General features: G+C 47.9%; 1 protein-coding gene across 5 annotated transcripts in view; it reads right to left on the bottom strand.

Annotated features, from left to right (window-relative positions):
* Nucleotides 1-23085, bottom strand: part of foxp4 (forkhead box P4) — a 483722-nt gene that overhangs the window by 8258 nt on the left and 452379 nt on the right. For all 5 annotated transcript variants that reach the window (XM_038819852.1, XM_038819849.1, XM_038819853.1 and 2 more), the window contains exons 14-15: nucleotides 9041-9162; nucleotides 7529-7598 (exon numbers count right to left, since the gene is read on the bottom strand). In XM_038819852.1, the coding sequence (XP_038675780.1) occupies nucleotides 7529-7598; nucleotides 9041-9162 (192 nt within the window). The remainder of the gene's footprint in view (nucleotides 1-7528; nucleotides 7599-9040; nucleotides 9163-23085) is intronic.

Genomic DNA, 23085 nt, shown 5'->3' with positions numbered 1-23085 from the left:
CTTTGATACAACCTGTTCCTGACCCACTTAGAACTGTAGAAATGTTACGGCCCAGAAAAAGGCCATTCAGCCCATCGTGTCTGCGCCAGCCATGGCCTTGCAGTTTACCACACTTTAGGTGCAGATCCAGGTGCCTTTCAAATGAGTAGAGCATTTATGTCTCAACCACCAATTCAGGCAGTGAATTCCAGATACCCACCACCCTCTGTGTGCCAACATTCATCCTCATGTCCCCTCTAAGCCTTCTCCACAACTCCATAAACCTATGCCCCCTGATAATTGACTTCAGTCATTGCCCACTTCTTTTCCCAACCTTCTCTGGGTAAGTGGTGGAATCCGGATAAATAATGTCTGGACAAATTGTTTACTCAAAAGATTTTTAGGGGAGAGTCTAGCATGATAAATACACACCCGTGCCGGTCAATGGGATTTCCCATTGAGGACACTTCACGCTGCTTGGATACCCGTGGGCAGGGGTGCACTGCCGGCAGGGACAGAGACTCCCAACGACCGGAAAACTCCGGCACATGAGTGATCTGTTTCCATAAGGACACCTCTCAGTCTTCTAAACTCCAATGTTTACAGGCCCAACCTGTTCAACCTTTCCTCCTAAGAAATGAAAATGAAAATGAAAATCGCTTATTGTCACAAGTAGGCTTCAATGAAGTTACTGTGAAAAGCCCCTAGTCGCCTGTTCGGGAAGGCTGGTACGGGAATTGAACCGTGCTGCCGGCCTGCCTTGGTCTGCTTTAAAAGCCAGCGATTTAGCCCAGTGTGCTAAACCAGCCCCCTCACGCCGTCGTCCCAGGGAATAGTTGAGTGAACCTTCTCTGAAATATTTTCCAATGCAATTATGTCTTTCTCAAAGAACGAGACCAAAACTATACAAAGCGCTTGAGATAGGGTCTCACTATCCAGCTGCAGCAAAACTTCCCGACTTGTATTTTTCATTCCTCTTACATCCCATTTGCCTTCCTAAACACTTGCTGTACCTACTAACGTTTTGTGATTCATGTACCAGGACACCCAGAGCCCTCATCATCTGTCGCCAGAAGGAAAAGAAGACTTGCATTTCTATAGCATCTCCCCTGGTCTCAGGAAAGCCCAACGTGCTCTACGGTTTTGCAGCCAATTATGTACTTTTTTTTTAAGAAGCGTGGTCATTGTTGTAATGTAGGACATTCTGCAACTGCTTTGTGCACAGCAAGATCCCACCAATAGGATTGAATAAATGAACAAAGAACATCACCGTCCGGGAACAGGCCCTTTGGCCCACCAAGCCTGCACTGATCCACGTTCCTTATTTAGACCTATTGATTATTGCCCAAACAATCTGTATCCCGCCATTCCCCGCCAGTTCATGTGTCTATCAAGATACACCGTAAATGTTGCTATCGTGCCAACCTCCACCACCTCCACTGGCAACGCGTTACAGGCACCCACCACCCTCTGCGTGAAAACCTTTCCCCGCACATCTCCCGTAAACTTTCCTCCTCTCACCTTGAACCTGTGCCCCCTTGTAATTGAGTCTTCCACCCGGATGATAAGCTTACAGTTGTTGATGGAGGGATATGTATTGGTCCTAGATACAACTTCTTAGTCATTCATGCTAGATAACTGTTGTAATACTCCCTGTTATACATGACAGGGAGAACTCACCTACCTTTTTACAAATAATGGCCATGGGATCTTTTACATTGACCTGGGATGGCAGACAAGACTTTGACTGAATGCATCATCTGAAAGATAGTGCAGTATTCCCTCAGGACAGCACTTGAGTGATTAAAGGCTCAACTCCGTAGCAAGTCTTCAATGCACAACTTTATTACTCTGAGTTGACAGCGTTACCCAATGAGCCAAGGCTATCACCATAGATTCATCCTGACTGTCTGAAAGTTCTGAACTTCTCCGGATATTGATGTTTGCCTCCATCAGGGTCGACTCAGATACTTTATCAATCCCTTGGTCAGCTTCATCAGTTTAAGTTCCAGAACTGTCCTTTCACCCATCCTTTTAAAGGTAGTTACATTCCCTTCTCTCAAATCCTTTGGCAAATCTCCCCATGTTAATGATTCCCTGATGATCCCTATAATATTTCCACAATGTTGTGTGAAAGGGACTGGGGTCTTATCTTCCTTCAATATTAGAACCAGAAAGCATAGAATCCCTACAGTGCAGAAGGAGGCCATTCAGCCCATTGAGTCTACACTGACCCTCGGAAGGAGCACCCTACCTGGGTCAACCTCCCCCCCCCCCCCCTCCCCCCGCCTACCCCACCCTCATTCCCGTAACTTTACCTGCACATCCCTGGACATGAAGGGGCAATTTACGATGGCCAATCCACCTAACCTGCACATCTTTGGACCATGGGAGGAAACTGGAGTATTGAGTTGGAGTTAGATCTAATTCACTCTGCTGCTGTTGCTCATGTCAAACCCTTTGATGTGAGGGAGGGAACTTCAGTCTGGATGTACAATCCTGGGCCGGGATTCTCCCCTACCCGGCAGGGCGGGGGGTCCCGGCGTGATGGAGTGGCGTGAACCCAGTCCCTGGCGTTGCAAGGCAGCAGTGCTCACCTTTAGGGGCCAAGCCCTCACCTTGAGGGGCTAGGCCCGCGCCGGAGTGGTTCCCGTCCCGCCGGCTGGCGTGGAAGGCCTTTGGCGCCACGCCAGCCGGGGCCGAAGGGACTTCTCCGGCTGGCGGAAGTCCGCGCATGCGCCGGAGCGTCAGCGGCTGCTGACGTCATCCCCGCGCATGCGCAGGGGAGTGGGTCACTTCTGCCTCCGCCATGGTGAAGACCATGGCGAAGGCGGAAGGAAAATAATGCCCCCATGGCACAGGCCCACCTGCCGATCGGTGGGCCCCGATCGCGGGCCAGGCCACTGTGGGGGCACCCCCCGGGCCCAGATCACTCTGCCCCCCCCCCCCAGGACCCCGGAGCCCGCCCGCGCCACCTGCTCCCGCCGGTAAGGTAGGTGGTTTGATCCACGCCGGCGGGAACGGGTTGACACCGGCGGGACTTCAGCCCATCGCTGGCCGGAGAATCGCCGGGGGGGGGGGGGGGGGGGGGGCGCCGACCGGCGATTCCCACCCCCGCCGAATCTCTAGTGGCGGAGAATTCGGGACACAGCGGGGGCGGGATTGATGCCGGCCCCCGGCGATTCTCCGACCCAGCGGGGAGTCGGAGAATCCCGCCCCTGGTCATCGTTGAATGATCACTACGGGAAATGTCATGTGTAAATACCTGGGAAGATTAGATCAAGTTCATTTGTGACGCTCTCCATGGCTGAATGCCCTCTCTGGCCAGGCACACATGCGGTGAATGGGACCAGGTATGTCACACAGGCTATACCACTCAATGGGGAGGGGGAAAGATCTCAAGAGGGTTGTGTGGTGATTATAGAGATAGAGAGGGAGGGCATGAAGGGACTTGAATACAAGAATGAGAATTTTACAGAACTTTTTTTTACTCATTCATGGAATTGGGAGTTGTTGACAGGCCAGTGTTTATTGCCCATCCCTAAATGTCCCCTGAACTGAGTGGTTTGTTTGGTCATTTCAGAGGGCATTTAAAGAGTCAACCACATTGCTGTGAGTCTGGAGTCACATGTAGGCCAGACCGGGTGAGGTAGATTTCCTTCCCTGAAGGACATTAGTGAACCAAAAGAGTTTTTACAATAGCCTCATGGTCACCTTTACTGAGGCTAGGCGTGCGAGTCAACTGAAACAGATCTATGTCTGGTTTTGGACACATTTAACGGGGTGTTTCTTGGCGGCTGCAGTGCCGAGAAACACTGCTATTCAACGGCACTTTGCCTTTTTTTGGCCTTGGGGAGATTCTCTTCGCCGAGGCCTCACTTGAGTCATTTCCTGTCGGGGTCCCCAGCAGTAAAGGCTCCATGCAGATTGGGGTGCCATGTCTGGCTGCCCCCATCACCCCCTCCCTTTTCAGCTCCCCCCCCCCCCCCCCCCAATTTATGACCTCCCCCCCCCCCCCACTGCCAACCTCAGTTCGCCACCAGGCCCAATCCCTGGCAATGCCAACATGGTACCCAGACACCATGGCACACCATCCAAACACCCTGAGAGTGTCATCTGGAAGGAGCAGTCTGAGTAGCAACTCTAGGCTGGCAGTGCCAAGGTGTCCAGGTGCCAGAGGGAGTGCCAGGGTGCCACCGTGTCATTGTCCCTGACCACCTGGGGGTCTTTAATGGCCTGGAAGACTGCCCCCCCCTTCCCCCGGTGCCATTACGACTGGTTCAGGTTTGAGCAAACCAGTAATAAATGGCATCCTGGCGAAGTCTCACAGATGCGTTTGTTAGGTCCTGGGCAATGGAAGAATCCCGCAAATGCATATATAATCTAATGGCTCATTTAAATATGCAGATCTGGATCTCGCCCTCTGGGACGTCGTGCGAGCACCGCAAATCCTCGCGACGAGACCGCTAAATTACGCCCTAGATTTCAATTCCAGATTGATGAATTCATTGAATTTCTTAATTAAGTGCATTTAAATTCCACCAGCTGCCATTTGAACCCATTCGCCCCGAGCATTAGCTTGGGCCTTGGACTGCTACTCCAGTGACATTGCCACCCCCTCCTGCAGACAAGCGCACATACACACGCACATACAAAACTCACACACACACACAAAATTATCAGTCATGCACTCACGCACATAAACAAAATTCTGAGACGCACAATCACATGCACAAAAGGTCGCACACACACAGAAATTCACACACACAAAATTCTCACATGCACACACAAATTCCCATACACATTCACACACACATACACACACAAAATTCTCAAACACAAACATTCACAGGCTCAAAATCCTCACCCTCACACGCATACAAATTCTCACAAACACTCACACATATATACACCAAATTTTCACACACACACAGACAAAATTCTCACACACATAAACTTCTCACACATAGATTTAAATACACTCGCACACACAAAATTCTCAGACGAGCATACACGCTCGTACATGGGTACACGCAAAATTCACACACATACACACACACAATTCTCTCACACATGCACACAAAATTCACACAGACACAAAGTTCACATGCACACAAAATTCTCTCATCGTCACATATGAACACACACACATAATCACACAAAATTCACACACACACAAAATTCACACACACGCGCACAAAATTCACACAGACACACATGTACAATTCTCACGCACACACAAAATGGCAGCGCAACCCCACTCGTGGGTTTCCCTGCAGCATGGGTGGCTTTAATGGAAAATCTCATTGACAAGCGGCGGGAGTAGAGAATCTCGCCGCCAGCAAATGATATGTCACCGATAAACACGCAGTGCGGAGACCGAAGAATCCAGCCCATTCTCTCTCACTCACACACACTCTCGTATACTCTCTTACACACACTCATAATTCATATGCACACACACATTCATACATATTCTCATATACACACTCATAATTCTCACACACATACACAAACATACATGCATAGACAAATACACAGATAGACACACACATGTAAATTCACACATGCACTCAGACACACAAAGAGACACACAAATTCACACAGACACACATTGACAGACGGGCAGACACACGCATACAGGCACACACAAACTCAGACACACGTTCCAATTGGAATCACTAAAGTGCATTCAGGAACAGGAATGATTTAAATATATTCTCTCCTCTCTACCGGAGGCGCCACAAGGTTTACAGTTTATCCCCCCTACTCCCAAGCTGCAATCAGTCCCTCTCAGCAATCAGCGAGAGCTCAGATGTCACCGGGAACTCTGCTATTGCAGCCTGGTTGATATACAAAGAGTAACCAGCTGGTGTCTCTCTCTCTCACTGGAAATCCAGTTCAGCTTTACTTTATGAAACATGTCAAGTACTCGCAGCATGAGGTCAGATATGCAGAGGATATTCCACAAAACAGATAGCCAGAGTCACTCGGAAATATTCAATTCACATGTTCGAACGGGACCTGACTTTGGGAGCGCCTGCTGTGCGTGCGTGCCAATGATTCAATGTGTGAGAGTGTGTGTATTTGTGTAAGTGTGAATATGTGAGCATGTGCGTGTGAATGTAAGTGTGTCAATGTGAAAGTGTGAGTGTCTGAGTACGAGTGTGTGTGTCACAGTATGTGTGTGTGAGTGTCTCAGTGTGGGTGTGTCTCAGTGTGGTTGTGTCTCAGTGTCTGAGTGACTGAGGATGAGTGTGTGTGATAATGAGAATTGCAGTTTGTGTATGTGTCTTTAGTGATTCCAACTGGAACGTGTGTTTGAGTTTGTGTGCCTGTATGTGTGTGTGCGTCTCAGTATGACTGAGTGTCTCAGTGTGAGTGTCTCAGTATATGGGAGTGAGTGAGTGAGTGTGTGAGCGAGTGTGTATCAATGAATGAGCATGTGTGTGTGAGTGTGTTTGTATGTGGGCGAGTGTGTGTGTGAGGAAGTGTGTGTATGAGTGAGTGTGCATATGAGTGGATATGCTTGTGTGTGAGCGTGTATGTGTGAATGTGTGTGTGAGTGAGTGCTTGTATGTATGTGAGTGTGTGTGAGCGTGTATCTATGTGTGCTGGTGTGTGTGATGAGTGTGTGTGTGAGCGTGTGTGTGTATGTATGTGAGCATGTGCATGAGTGAGTGAGCATGTGTATGAGTGAGTGTGCATATGTGTGAGTGAGTGTGCGGGTGTGTGCGTAAGCGAGTGTCAGTGCGTGTGTGTGAGTGCCTGTGCGTGAGCAAGTATCTGTGCGTGTTTGAGTGCATGTGTCTGTGTGAACAGGTGTATGTGCATGTGTGCAAGTGTGTGTGTGAGCGAGTGTGCATAAGTGTGAGCGTGAGCAAGTGCATGTGCCTGTGTGACTAAGTGTATGTGCATATGTGTGAGGGTGTGTATGTGTGTGCGAGCGTACCCACTCACCACTGTTGCTCACTGGAATCAAAGTTGATGCCAGTTGTGGTCCTTCCAATTAATTGCTCGTAATGGGTTTTTGCGCTTGGCCCTGTGGTGACATGTGTTATCCAGCCATGCAGGTGAGCTAATGTCATCCCATAATAAGCATTACAAAGTCCCGCTGCTATTAAATGATGTCACAGTCCACCATTTTGAACTGAAACCTCTGTCCCAATATCCCCCAAAAACAGAAGGCCTGACAAAAGGGTTGTAAATCAGGGTCGAATCGGAACTCTGCCTAATTTCCTGTTCTCTCACACCCCACCTGTACCTATTTATGAAGTGGTAGAGAGTAAAATCCAGGCGGTGATATACAGGCAAGGAGGGAATAAGCTGTAGAGGGAGAAATTATTATGTTTCAAAGGTAAAATTGGATGAAATGGTAAAGGTTCACAAGTCTGAGCTACTTCCTAAAGTAAATCTGTGGCTATGGTGAACATTATAAGGAAACATCAGCACAATTGGTGGGGAGAGCAGAGTGTGTCTGGTCTTTTCTTGCCACTCATCTAGAATTTATTCCAAATATGTCCAAAGATGCTGGAGTATGGGCACTCACCTGATAGCTCGAGGTAAGTGCTCCTCCATATCCAAGTCCTGTAATCACATTCTTCACTAAAGTTGGACTTCTAAAAGAAAAGGTAAATTTTCAGTAAAAGGAAACTTTTCTTTAAAGAAATCAAATTAGATTAATTGAATAGAGTGAATTTGATTAGAATTATAGAGTTTTTACAGCACAAAAAGAGTCCCTTCGGCCCATTGTAAATGCGCCGGCCATCAAACACCTGTCTACTGTGCCAATAATCCTTTTTTTAAATAAATTTAGAGTACCCAATTCATTTTTTCCAATTAAGGGCCAATTTAGCGTGTTCAATCCACCTACTTTGCACATCTTTGAGTTGTGGTGGAAAAACCCACGCAAACGCGGGTAGAATGTGCAAACTCCACACGGACAGTGACCCAGAGCTGGGATCGAACCTGGGACCTCGGCACTGTGAGACTGCAGTGCTACCACTGTGCCACCGTGCTGCCCTCTGTGTCAATAATCCTGACTGAAAATTATGTAACGATGCTTTGTAAAGTATTGATAACCCAAAAACAACTCGTTCGACCCAACTGGCCAGTGTTTACACTCCCCATGGACCTCCTCCCATGCCCTCTTCATCTCACTCATCAGTGTACCCTTCTAGTGCTGTCTCCCTCATGTCTTTATCCAGCTTCCCTTTCAATGTGTCGATACTATTCACCTCAACCACTCCCTGTGGGAGGGAGTTCCACATTCTCCCACTCTCCGGTGAAAGAAGATTCTCCTGAATTCCCTACTCGATTCATCAGGGACTATCTGATATAGCCTTGAGTTTTAGGCCCTCTGACAAAAGTAATTGAAGTCTTTGACTGATGCAGTTGGGGGAATGGGGTGGGGGGGGGTAGATGTTTCCGTCAGGGAGTGGGCGATGTGGCCCCCGCTGAACTACCAAAGAGTGTGTTTTCACAGCTTTCACAAAGACAAATTGCAAGCAGACTTTCTCAAGCACAAGCTGTAATAGGTTGAAAAACAGGAAGTCATCATAGCAGAAACAGGCAGAAAACAATCGTTCTTTCACACACCCTCAAAATCTTGCCCAGGAAAGGCATCGCTAGACGGCACATCTGGCACAGAAACATTGTTAAACGTTTTGATTCGTTACAGGATCAAAGAGGACAACGTGACTATGTGCAAACGTGAAAACCAAGACAACTTTCGTCGGCATTCCATTCAATCAGATTGGGAGACCAATGTGATTTTAGGTGAACTGCCTCAAATGGAAACCTTACCCTTCTCTCTGTCTGTACCAATGCTGAAGATCTGACAGGTCTTATCCCAAGCATTGATCTTGAATGTATTCTATTCTAACTTGACCTTGGTCTTGTCTCCCTGGGTAGGTCAATGGGGCAAAGCAACTGCAGCAGGCACCAATCTTCCTGCACCTGCTGTGACAGGGCATGTGGCTGAAGTGATGGATGTATTGTGAAATGTCAAAAGTAGGAGTGCCCGTTAAGATGGTGGAGGAATGCCAGAACCAAACCGTACCCTGTCATCTTTGGTGGTCTTCGCTTTTGGTACTCCACTTCATCCACTGTCCAAACCGCCCCTTTCACATTCTCCACTCGCACAAAACACTTGTGAAGGCTGAGGTTGTGACGAACGGCATTCTGTAACATACAAGGAAGAAGGACAGGCATAGAAGTGAGAAACCAAGTCAGCCATGAATGTCACTCACAGGAAACACAACCACATTTATCGCCCTGTGATAGAAATCAGTTGTTTCTTCACACACGCTGTGCTGGTCTGAGCAATTCCAACCAAAGGTTACATTTTCGTCAAATGAAACTGAGGGGAAATTGAATCCCATAACATAATTTTATTGGAGCTTAGAATAGGAATTTTGACAGTGCAGCACTCCCTCAGTACTGACCCTCCGACAATGTAGCACTCCCTCAGTACTGACCCTCCGACAATGTAGCACTCCCTCAGTACTGACCCTCTAACAGTGCAGTGCTCCCTCAGTACTGACCCTCTGACAGTGCAGCACTCCCTCAGTACTGATCGTCTGACAATGCAGCACTCCCTCAGTACTGACCCTCTGACAGTGCAGCACTCCCTCAGTATTGACCCTCTAGCAGTGCAGTGCTCCCTCAGTACTGACCCTCTGACAGAGCAGCACTCCCTCAGTACTGACCCTCTGACAGTGCAGCACATCCTCAGCACTGACCCTCTGACAGTGCAGCACTCCCTCAGTACTGATCATCTGACAATGCAGCACTCTCTCAGTACTGACCCTCTGACAGTGCAGCACTCCCTCAGTACTGACCCTCTGACAGTGCAGCCTCCCTCAGTACTGACCCTCTGACAGTGCAGCCTCCCTCAGTACTGACCCTCACACACACACAAACTCGCAAACACATGCGCGCACACAAATACACACATAAACACACACTTGCACAAACAAATACACGTACACACAAACACACACGCTTGTACAAATACACACAAATATACAAACTCACATACAAACTCACATACACGCATGCACAAATACATACACTCATGCGCACAAATACTCACACACAGACTCACACAAATATATATGCACAAACACGCACACACACGCAGGTGCATGCAAAAATACACACACAAATACACAGACACAAACATGCACAGGTACACATGCATGCACAACACACACAAATCTCGCACATGTACAAACTTGCATGCACATAAATACACACATCAAATACCCTCAGATACCTACACATGCACAAACAGAAATACAGACACACAAACTCACACACACACACAGATACACACACAAACCCTAACTCGCACACACAAACCAAAACAAGCATAAATATACAAACACACACGTGCACACACCCGCGCACAAATAATTACACACACACAAACACACGTACACATACACTTGCACACACGCACGCACATACACACGGACAGGGACACACACTTCATGCCCTCACACAGCATGCACACACACGGTCACACACATACCATACATATATAGAGATATACATACACGCACCCATGCGTGCACATGCTCACACATTCATATGATCACACCTGCAGACACACACAGGCAGATGCATCGCTGTGGATTTTCATTTGAATTTTGCAAGTGTCCTTCAATAATCCTCAGAAATAATTAGCATGCAGAAAAACCAGTCACATTTTAAATAAATACTTTAAAAGCTTATCCAGAGCGCCATCAATAAAATTAAATACGAGACAATGAAAGCAGGTTGACAGGGAGTGCTTTTGTACTGCAAATGTTGTTAAAAAGAGCAGAGCGGCTGAATGGAAGCTATATTTTTTCAAAGTCAGTAAAACTGGGGTATTCATTCACACCTAGTTATCCCAGATCATAACACAAATCATTTTTTTTTTACACCCAAGCTCTTCAAGGCTGCCTTTACAATTTCATGTAGATTTCTTCATGTTTTGGATTCTGCGTGAGGTAATTTACTTTGCTAAGATTAGATTTACCAGTACATCTTGCCAAAAGAGAAAAAAAATCCAAAAAGAATATTTCCACAAATCGAAGCTACGATTGTGTTAAGGCCAGTCACCACGAGGTAGATTTAATTTATGATACCTTTTACATAAAGCCTTTTGAAAGGCTGACAAGTAACTAGCGAGGGAAGAAAGTAATGTCGGCTTGCAGTGGTGGCTGATTCTGCCCCTGAATCAGGAGGTCATCGGGTTTAGTCTTCACTCTAGTGTCTTAGAAATGAAAATCGTTTATTGTCACAAGTAGGCTTCAAATGAAGTTAACGTTAAAAGCCCCTAGTCGCCACATTCCGGCGCCTGTTCAGGGACGCTCATATGGGATTTGAACCCGCGCTGCTGGCCTGCTTTAAAAGCCAGCTATTTAGCCCTGTGCTAAACCCGCTCCTCTGACAGTGCATAATTCAGGCTGATAATGTCAGTACTGAGGGGGTGCTACTTTGTCAGAGGGTCAGTACTGAATGTGTGCTGCACTGTCAGAGGGTCAGTGCTGAGGGAGTGCTGCATTGTCGGAGGGTCAGTGCTGAGGGAGTGCTGCACTGTCAGCGGGTCAGTACTGAGGGAGTGCTGCACTGTCAGAGGGTCAGTACTGAGGGAGTGCTGCACTGTCAGAGGGTCAGTACTGAGGGAGTGCTGCACTGTCAGAGCGTCAGTACTGAGGGAGTGCTGCACTGTCAGAGGGTCAGTACTGAGGGAGTACTGCACTGTCAGAGGGTCAGTACTGAGGGAGTGCTGCACTGTCAGAGCGTCAGTACTGAGGGAGTGCTGCACTGTCAGAGGGTCAGTACTGAGGGAGTACTGCACTGTCAGAGGGTAGCGCTGAGGGAGTACTGCACTGTCAGAGGGTCAGCGCTGAGGGAGTGCTGCACTGTCAGAGGGTCAGTACTGAGGGAGCACTGCACTGTCAGAGGGTAGCGCTGAGGGAGTACTGCACTGTCAGAGGGTCAGCGCTGAGGGAGTGCTGCACTGTCAGAGGGTCAGCACTGAGGGAGTGCTGCACTGTCAAAAGGTCAGCGCTGAGCGAGTGCTGCACTATAGGAGGCTATGTTCAGATGTGATGATAAAACCATAAGACCATAAGACATCGGAGCAGAATTAGGCCACTCGGCCCATCGAGTCTGCTCCGCAATTCAATCATGGCTGATATTTTTCTCATCCCCGTTCTCCTGCCTTCTCCCCCTAACCTCTGATCCGCTTATTAATCAAAAACCTATCTATCTCTGTCTTAAAGACACTCAGTGATTTGGCCTCCATAGCCTTCTGCGACAAAGTGCTCCATAGATTCACCACCCTCTGGTTGAAGAAATTCCTCCTCATCTCCATTTTAAAGTATCGTCTCTTTAGTCTGAGATCGTGTCCTCTGTTTCTAGATTTTCGTACAAGTGAAAACATCCTCTCACATCCATTCCATCCAGGCCTCGCAGTACCCTGTAAGTTTCAATAAGATCCCCCCTCATCCTTCTAAACTCCAATGAGTACAGACCCAGAGTCCTCAACTGTTCCTCATACGACAAGTTCTTCATTCCAGGGATCATTCTTGTGAACCTCCTCTGGACCCTTTCCAAGGCCAGCACATCCTTCCTTAGATATGGGACCCAAAACTGCTCACAATACTCCAAATGGGGTCTGACCAGAGCCTTGTATAGTTTCAGAAGTACATCCCTGGTCTTGTATTCTAACCCTCTCGACATGAATGCTAACATTGCATTTGCCTTCCTAACTGCCGACTGAACCTGCACGTTGACCTGAAGAGAATTGTGAACAAAGACTTCCAATCCCTTTGTGCTTCTGATTTCCTAAGTATCTCCCCATTTAGAAAATAGTCTATGACTCCATTTCTCCTTCCAAAGTGCATAACCTCACACTTTTCCACATTGTATTTCATTGTCCACTTCATTGTCCACTCTCCTAGCTTGTCAAGCCTTGCCTGCTTCCTCAATACAACCTGTCCCTCTACAGATCTTTGTATCATCTGTAAACTTAGCAACAGTGCCTTCAGTTCCTTCCTCCAGGTCATTAATCTATATTGTGAAAATTTGCGGTCCCAGCACCAACCCCTGAGGTACACCACTAGTCACCGGCTGCCATCCTGAAAAGACCCTTTTATCCCTCAGCCAATCCTCTAACCATGCAAGGATCTTACCCTTAACACCATGGGCTCTTAAATTATTTAACAGTCTCCTATGAGGCACCTTGTCAAAGGCCTTCTGGAAATCTAAATAAATCACGTCCACTGGTTCTCCTTTGTCTACCTTCCTTGTTACTTCCTCAAAGAGCTTTAACAGATTTTTCAGACATGACCTCTCCTTGACGAAGCCGTGCTGACTCAGTCCTAAATCGAGGACCTATCTATTTATTATAGTGGTTCCTTTTAAGGACAGTGATTAGTCAGCACGTTCAGTCATTGATCACAGTGGCCATTGTGGAATCTTGCTATGTGTAACAAGATGACCTTGAATTTGTTTTGTCAGCAACAATCGCAGTGATGCAAGGTTTCAAGAGCAAATTGTGTCCCCTCTAATTGAGCTCTTCATCCTGTTCACATCCCCGACCCACACTGATTTTAACATGAGAGTTTCCACTCAAAAAAAAACAAAACTGCTCTGAGGTGGTGAAAACAAAATAACTTTTGCAGAATTGTCTCTCCGAGAATTGTTGATCAACTGAAATTATTGAGCTGAGGGTCATAGCCACCATGAAGAATTATTTGGCAAACATCGATCCCTCAGCTTTCCCTTGTGATAGTGCTCAGTGATAGGAAATCTATCATACCAGTTACAATGATGTCACTGGATTTGTACACACAGAACACACACACAGACCACACACAGACCATACCCATAGAACACAGACACAGAACACACACACACACAGACCACACATACACTCAGAACACAGCCACAGAACACACACAAAAACCACACACACACCACGCACAGACACACACACACAGACCACACACACACACCACACACAGAAAACACACACAGAACACACACACAGGCCACACACACAGGCCACACATACACTCAGAACACAGCCACAGAACACACACACAGACCACACACAGACACACACACAGACCACACACAGAATACACCCACAGAACACATACACACACTCAGAACACACACACAGACACACAGACCACACACACACCACACACAGACCACACACACACCACACACAGACACACACACAGACCACACACACACACACTCAGAACACACACACACACACATACAGAACACACATACAACACACACACACAACATATACCCACACAGAACACACAAACACAGATCATACACAAACACAGAAGACATACACACACAGAACTCATACAGACACACAAACACACGCACAAAGATACACACAAAACATACACATGCAGATACACATACACGCCGAACACACACAGACCTCACACATACAGATACATACAGAATACACACATAAAGAACACACCACACACAAAACAGAGACAAACTAACACACACAAAGACACTCACACATAGACACACACACTCACACGCAGACACTCACTTGTGCGCAGTCACACGTACATACCCAGACCACACACAAAAATACACATAAACATGGACACACAGAAAACATACACATGCAGATACACACAGACACACAGAGCATACACACGCAGACACACACACACACAGAATACACACACGCAGACACACACAGAAACACACACAGAACACAGACAAACTGACACACACAAAGATACTCACACATAGACACACAGTCACTTGCACACAGACACTCACTTGTACACAGTCACACACACAGACACACATACGCAGAGACACACGCACAGAAACACACACACAGCGACACACACACACAGTGACACACATACACAGCGACATACACACAGCGACACACACAGTGATACACACACAGCGACACGCACACAGCGGCGCGCACACAGCGACACACACAGTGATACACACACAGCGACACACACACAGCGGCGCGCACACAGCGACACACACACAGCCACACACACACACAGCCACACACAGCGACACACACACAGCGACACACACAGCGACACACACACAGCGATACACACACACAGCGACACACACAGCCACACACACACACAGCGACACACACACACAGCGACACACACACACAGCGACACACACACACAGCGACACACACACAGCGACACACACACAGCGACACACACACAGCCACACACACACAGCCACACACACACACAGCCACACACAGCGACACACACACAGCGACACACACAGCGACACACACACAGCGACACACAGCGACACACACACAGCGACACACACACAGCAACACACACAGCGACATACACACAGCGACACACACACAGCGACACACACACAGCAACACACACACAGCGACACACGCAGCGGCACACACACACAGCGATACACACACACAGCGACACACACACACAGCGACACGCACATAGTGACACACACACACACAGACCGACACACACAACACAGCCACACAAAATGACACAGACACACAGGGCATGATTTAACTAAATGGGAACAAAGTCCCAAAGCAAGCGTGTTTAGCTGCGTGTTTCCCAGCGCTCGCAGCACTGAGAAACACAAGGCTATGAAACGGCTCAGTGGGTAGATCCTGGTATCAGGGTCTCCCGGCTTCTATTGGCACGTTGCACTGTGGTGAGCTGCTTTTCGGGCACAGCGTGGCCGTTCGATCTCACCGACAGACCGACACACACATCCACACACAGACACAGTCACACATATTCACACACATACAATCGTGATCCTTGCACTCACACACACATCCTCACAAACACACACACAGACACACGCACTGAATCAAAGACACGCCTGGACAGACACATATAAATGCACACACACCTAGGACACACACAAACACCGAGTGCAAACACAACCAGACGCACACCCTCAGAAATGCACACACACGCTCAATCATAGACAAAGCCATATATCCTCCAGCACCCACACAAACACCGAGTCACAGACACACAAACAGATGCAGAGACAGATGAACAGAGTCACAGATGCACCCACTGAAACACATATACCCCGTGTGTACACAGGGGCGTACACAGACATACACATGCAAGCACAGGCAGATGCACGCAGGCAATGACCCTCCGAAACAGCACCCTTACCTAGGCCCACTCACCACCCTCTCCCTGTCACCCCATAACCTCACCTTAACTGGCACATCTTTGGACACTAAGGGACAATTTAGCATGGCCAATCCACATAATCTGCACATCTTTGGACTGCGGGAGGAAACTGGAGCAGCCGGAGGAAACCCACGCGGACACAAGGAGAATTCGTGGGTTTCCTCCGGGTGCTGCGGTTTCCCAAGACACTTTGCAGGAGCATTGTCAAACTGGATCTGGCACTGAAACACACAATGGGGAGATATCGAGGCAAAATCTAAACTGCAAAACTTGGTTTTCCAATTTAGTTTTCAGCATCATCTTCAAGGAGGATAAGAAGATCGTTCTGAATCTGTACGGGAATCAATCAGCAGTGAGGAGGCTCATCGAGCAGTCACCAATCGCAAGAGGAGTGTGACAGGGATGTGCAATGTGCACACTGAAGCGATCCGCAGAGACACAGAACATCTCTCAGATTGTGGCACTGCTGGGTTGAATGTCAACAGCTCGAGATACGCAGGTGACACTACCACTGACTGCGGAGCCAGAAGAGACACGACAGGAAATTGTAAACAAAATGAAAACAAGGAATGTGGAACGTGGATTAAGAATGAACGTGAAGAGGGCAGCACGGTGGCCTAGTGGTTAGCACAACCGCCTCACGGCGCTGAGGTCCCAGTTCGATCCCGGCTCTGGGTCACTGTCCGTGTGGAGTTTGCACATTCTCCCCGTGTCTGCGTGGGTTTCGCCCCCACAACCCAAAAATGTGCAGAGTAGGTGGATTGGCCATGCTAAATTGCCCCTTAATTGGAAAAAATAATTGGGTAATCTAAATTAAAAAAAAAAAAGAATGAACATGAAGAGGGCCAGGAAACTAGGGATGAGCAGGGAGCGAACGACGGGAGTGAAAACCAAAGTAAATGGGCAGGTCCTTGTGGTGAATGTAACTTAGTAATTCACACTGTATTTACCAATACCATTGTAAGCACAGTAGCATTATCCGCCCACTAGGGGGAGTAGCTCTGGGAATGCTCAGGAGTTTGTACAGGGCTCCACCCTTGGCTCCGCCCACGACTCCTCCCCCTGGACTTGCTGTATAAATACCCTTGTCCAGAGCCAGCCTGCAGTTCATCGAGAGTTCAACGGGTAACAGGCTGGCTCTGTAGTAAGTAGATTAAAACCACTGTTCATATCTTAAAGCACGTGTCTAGCGAATTGATGGTTCCATCAGCCCTCGAACGTGCGAAAAGGTTCACGCACCTCGAATACATTAGCACAGACGGTGGGAGGTGTGATGGTGATACCTGAAGGGAAGGGGGGGGGGTGGAGATCAGCTTTGACAGAATGAAGAACATGTTAATGTCAAAGAGACTAGATCTGAATCTTTGGAGAGAATGCAGAGAGGCCACCACTTTGTCACCCGGGTCGCATGCCTCACACAGATATGGACAGCAAACAAAACCACTATCGCTATGTTGAATGTAATCGAGACGAGGGCGGAGAGGAGAACATTCCATGTATCGTACAGAGACAGAAAGACTAATCAGGAAATGCTGGAAATGGCAGGAGAACAAGGAGATTCGTACGCAACAGAGAGAAAAATATAATACACATCACAAGAGCAGACGATAGGGACAGTTATTGGGGGGGGGCGGATGAGAAGTCGGCAGAAAATGTAGGAGCGGGTAGGAGATGAGACAATGGATGATGGATGGAATGGGCTGGACTGATGTGGGATGTGGAAGGGCAGCACAGGACAGATGGATGGAGATCGATGCCAGTCAATCTTCTGGGAAGAATGCAACACCGGCAAACGAAGGAGTGAAAAGGAGGGCGGAGAGAGACAGAAAGGTTAGGGAGGGTAGGGTTGAGGGCCCATAGGTAGCTATAGGAATGGCCGCCAATGGTGGAGTGATTGAAATCAAGGGCATGCAAGAGGCCAGAATTGGAAGAATGAGGATATCTCGGAGGATTGGGGCCTGGAGATTCCAGAAATAGGGAGGAGCAAGGATGTGAAGGGATTTGAAAACAAGGGTGCTCGTTTTAAAATTGACACGTTGATGGAATGGGAGCTGATGTGAGTCAGCCGGCACAGGGATGACGGGAAATCAGAGCTTGGTCATGGGCAGCAAAGCTTCGCACGTGTTCAGGTTTACAGAGGATGGGTTGGCAAGGAGAACGTGGAATTGTCAAGTGGAGCAGTGATGAAGGACTGAAGGAAGGAGGGGAAACCATGACAGAATGGTGTGACAGGTGCAATAAGACAAACTGTGGTCCATATCTTTCTCATTCTACACCAGCAGGGAAAGGGTTACCCAATCCCGAACACAAAGTAAATATTGTTCCCTTTTAACCGCAGTTGAATTATAACACCTTTCTCAGCCATTATCTGACCAGTAAAGGCTGGTCACAAGTCTCCCAGAGGCTAATAGACTGCCTCAGAATCCTTGACTGATTATATTATCGTTTTTAATTCAGCTGTTTTTACACCAGGTGTGATTTGATACATATAAAAATAAATATATGATATTAAGGGGCAGCAGAGTAGCATGGTGGTTAGCATATATGCTTCACAGCTCCAGGGTCCCAGGTTCGATTCCCGGCTGGGTCACTGTCTGTGTGGAGTCTGCACGTCCTCCCTCTGTGTGCGTGGGTTTCCTCCGGGTGCTCCGGTTTCCTCCCACAGTCCAAAGATGTGCGGGTTAGGAGGATTGGCCATGCTAAATTGCCCGTAGTGTCCTAATAAAAAAGCAAGGTTAAGGGGGGGTTGTTGGGTTACGGTTATAGGGTGGATACGTGGGTTTGAGTAGGGTGATCATGGCTCGGCACAACATTGAGGGCCGAAGGGCCTGTTCTGTGCTGTACTGTTCTATGTTCTATGTAACAAAGAAAGTGCATTATCCCGGGGGAAATCTTCTTTTCCAAGTCTCTCTGTCCCGAGGCTGAAATTTAGCCGACCAAAGCAGGTGGGTTTGGGTCAGGTTTTGGGGATGGGGGTTACATTCTCAGAAAGCTGGTCCCCAACCCAAACCCGCCCTGAACCCGCCCATTTCTGCTTTAACCTCAGGCCGGGAGGTGAGCCAGTCAGATTCAAGGAGGCAGGTCAGAACTTTAAATGCGATGACTGGATTGTGGGGTTTGTTAACATAAAGTGTTCATTGGCCCACTGTTGTCGTGTTTCCCAAATGCCAGACAACCCGGCAGCTCCCGCGACCCTGTGTCCTTGGCGGAGACATTAAGTGAGCACTTCCTCAACATTCCCCCTCATCCGGGATCCTACCCCGAGGAGCATCCGTGATCGGGCTCTCCGTCGGCCAACAATTCATCGAATCTCCTCCCTGCGCCTATCCCCCCCTCCCCCCCCCCCCCCCGCCCAGACCCCAATCGACCCAGCAGCACGCCCCCAACGCCACCCCGACCCCAGGATCAGCAATGAATCCAAGTGACACCCCTCCCCCAGCCCTGGTCGACTCGGGGCCTCCCCGCCTCAATGGCGCCCTCCTCCTGCCAGTGTAAACATTGCACTAGCCCTGGAAACTGCACATGCTGGCGCCTTGCCAAACTGGAAGCTACCACCCTTCAATCAGAGATTGAGACAGAGCCAGAAACAGAGACAAATGTTTGTGGGTGACTAGCCTATCAGTGATGCCAAATGCACGCTGTAACTCTCCAGTGTGGGGGTACCCCAACTTATAATAATAATAATCGCTTATTGTCACAAGTAGGCTTCAAATGAAGTTACCGTGAAAAGCCCCTGGTCGCCACATTCCGGCGCCTGTTCGGGGAGGCCAGTACGGGAATTGAACCCACGCTGCTGCCTTGTTCTGCATCGCAAACCAGCTATTTAGCCCACTGTGCTAAACCAGCCGCTTGTTGGATTTCAGCCACCCAGTGGCTCATAATCGGTAAAAATCAGCCAATGTCTTTCTGTCTCTCGATTTGTCTGTGTGACCCTCTCTCTGCTTCTGTCTCTGTCTCGTTCTCCCCCTCTGGTCAGCACATCTGTGTGCCTCTCTCTCTCTGTTTCTATCTCTCTATCTGTCCTTGTTTCTGTCTCTCTTTATTTCTTCCTCCCTGTCTCTCTCTCGCTCTCTGTTTCCGACACTGTCGATCCTTTCCACTGTCTCTCTCCACGCTGCTCTCTCGCCAACCCCCATCTCTTACTTCACTTTGCCACCTAACTGTATATAATTATGAACACAGTAACACTGCCTCACATTAAGAGCTGCTCTCCTCAACTTTGCAAATTAGAATGACCCCAATTTCAGATAAAGGCCTGTATTTATATTTGCATTTCCAATTTGTGATAGAAGATTTATTCATTCTGTTAAAACATTAACAGCAATTTGAAAGGTCAAACATCAAAGACAATACAAATAAAACATCTGCAACAAAAAAAATTAAAACGAAGGCTTTGAGGAAATTGTCTGGAAAAAGAATAAACCATTTTCAGTCGTCACAAACTGGAAGCTTTACCTTTTCACAAAATTGAGTCCAGCTTTGATCATTTTAATTCAGATTTTTCTCGAAGCGTTTGATTATTTTTCTCTCCAATTCCTTCCACTGTCAGTACTTTATTTCTTGACCGACAAGCGATTCTCTCCACGTCTCCCCCCTCCCTCCCCGCACCTCCCCATCATGCCTCTCCCCCAACATTTAATCCTGTCCCCATTGATCAGTTTCCAATCCAAAACATCCTTCTCCGAATCGGAAGGGAATGGGGATTCATTGAGAAAGGAGGGGTGCACATGGGAAATGAGGAGACTCTCACAAAATCAACAAATAAATCAACTGGTTCCCAATGGTCCCCATTTTTAATGCATGATCTTGACACTTCCTGGGCCTGATCGAACAGCCTCGCCATGCCCGACTTGGGACGTGATGGTCTTTTGTGAGATTTGTGATGATAGGGACGCCTCGCGAGATCTCGTGAGATGTCGTGATTTGGATCTCGCCCTCACTGGGCAGGATCTAGATTTGCATATTTAAGTGAGCAGTTAGCCACGCTTAAATATGTCTGCTCCGGATTCACCCTGTCTGTGCCTGGGAGACTTCGTCATGCACTGGTCCACACAACCAGGCTTAATGGCATCTGGGTGGAGCCTTCCAGGCCTTGGCAGGCACCCGAGTGGTGGGGCAGTGTGGCACCCTGCCACTGCTACCTGGGCACCTGGCAGTGCCAGGGTGGCAGTGCCAAGGTGCCTGGGTGTTAGATTGCCACTGCCAGGGATCAGGCCCAGGTGTGCCCTACCCTTATGAGGTGGCGTAAGGGTGTCTTGAGGATCCCCTAACTGGTAGGTTTTGGCATGGGGGGTGGGGGCGGTCCTTAGACTATGGTGGGGGATCCAGAGAACAGGGAGATCGGGGCAGAATTTAAAAATGGAACCTTCAGGAATTGTCCCCCGTTGAGAGTCAGCACAGATTGTGCGATCTTTCCACAGCAGTTCTATCCACTGAGCCAAAGCAATTCACAAGCTCATGTCTAAACTGCCTGTCACGCAGATAATGGAAACATAATTTCTGTAGCAAATGCTGTCACTGAATTAAATGTTTGGAAAGTAAACATTCAACAACAAGAACGCAAGTCTTGCATTATGTAATATTTCCTATATTGTAACAGGGATTACACTTCCAAAAGTATTTTGTTGTCTGTGCAGTTCTTTGAGATGTTGGTAGTTAGGAAACGCACTATGTAAATGCAAGTCTTTTTAAAAATCTGTTGCACCGCCAAATGTCCCAAACACTTTGCAGCCAATGAAGTACTTTTGAACTCTAGCTGCATTTGTACTGTAGGAAACACAGCAGCCAATTTGTAAAACATCAGAATCCCTCAATGGCAATGTGATGTTCACCAGGTAATCTGTTCCTGGGATGTTGGTTGCGGGGTGAATGTTGGCCAGGAGATGGGGAATGGCACCATGGGATCTTTCACACTGAAGGGAGAAGGCAGACAGGGCCCTCTGATTTGATAGACAGCTCCTCTGACAGTGCAGCACTCCGCGCGTACTGCCCTGGAGTCCCAGCCTCGCCTTTTTCACTGAAGCCCAGGAGTGGGACTTGAACCCAGAACCGTGTGACTCAGAGGTGAGATTGTTGCCCACTGAGTCACAGCAGACAACTCGACTGGGGTCGCTTTGGGGGCATCTTCCTAAATACTAAATGGTTTCAGGTCGTATCAGCGAGGAAGCATTTCTAAATGCCCTCTCCCCTCAAGTCCCTCCTTGAAGACACATTTCCGCTCCAGCTCCAGGTTCAGTGGGATTGGGTCAGTAGCTCTCTATGTTGTAAGTGTGAATTTTTAATGAAGCTGCAGTGACACTCTATTTAGCTTCCTCAGAGATAAAGCCCTCGTGTTCTGTCTCGGAAACGGCTCAGCTGGTTTGAAATGTCACCGCCTCCCATATTAAAGACAGACAAAAAAAAAATCCCAGTGCAGAAGCAAGATAAATAGGCCTCTCAATGATTTGCTCATAATCACATTAAAACACTTGTTTATGTGGCTGTGTGACTGACACTCACCTAGCTCTGATTGAAATAACCACACCAAATCTCCCAAGGACATTTAATCGCATAGTGATGAGCTTAAATTAACTTGTTCCTGATAGTCATAGCATCAATTATACAGCAATTGTTCAGGCCACGCAGAGCTAGCTATTCGGTGTATATTTCCCCCCTTGTTTGGTTTAGTTTCTGAGTTTACAGATTATATATTTTATTCTTCTGCTATTGAATTAATCCACAAATACAGGTTTTTAAAAAATGGTTCCCCAGTTTCCTGCCCATCTCCAGATTCAGCCTGTGACAGAGGAACAAACACGTCTCCAGGTAGTGAATCTTCATGCGTGTGAGCCCAGAGTGTGGAGTTAATCAAGAA

Source organism: Scyliorhinus canicula, chromosome 15 (assembly GCF_902713615.1).
Source record: "Scyliorhinus canicula chromosome 15, sScyCan1.1, whole genome shotgun sequence".
Taxonomy (NCBI): Eukaryota; Metazoa; Chordata; class Chondrichthyes; order Carcharhiniformes; family Scyliorhinidae; genus Scyliorhinus; species Scyliorhinus canicula.
This window is presented reverse-complemented; position numbering and strand designations above follow the sequence as displayed.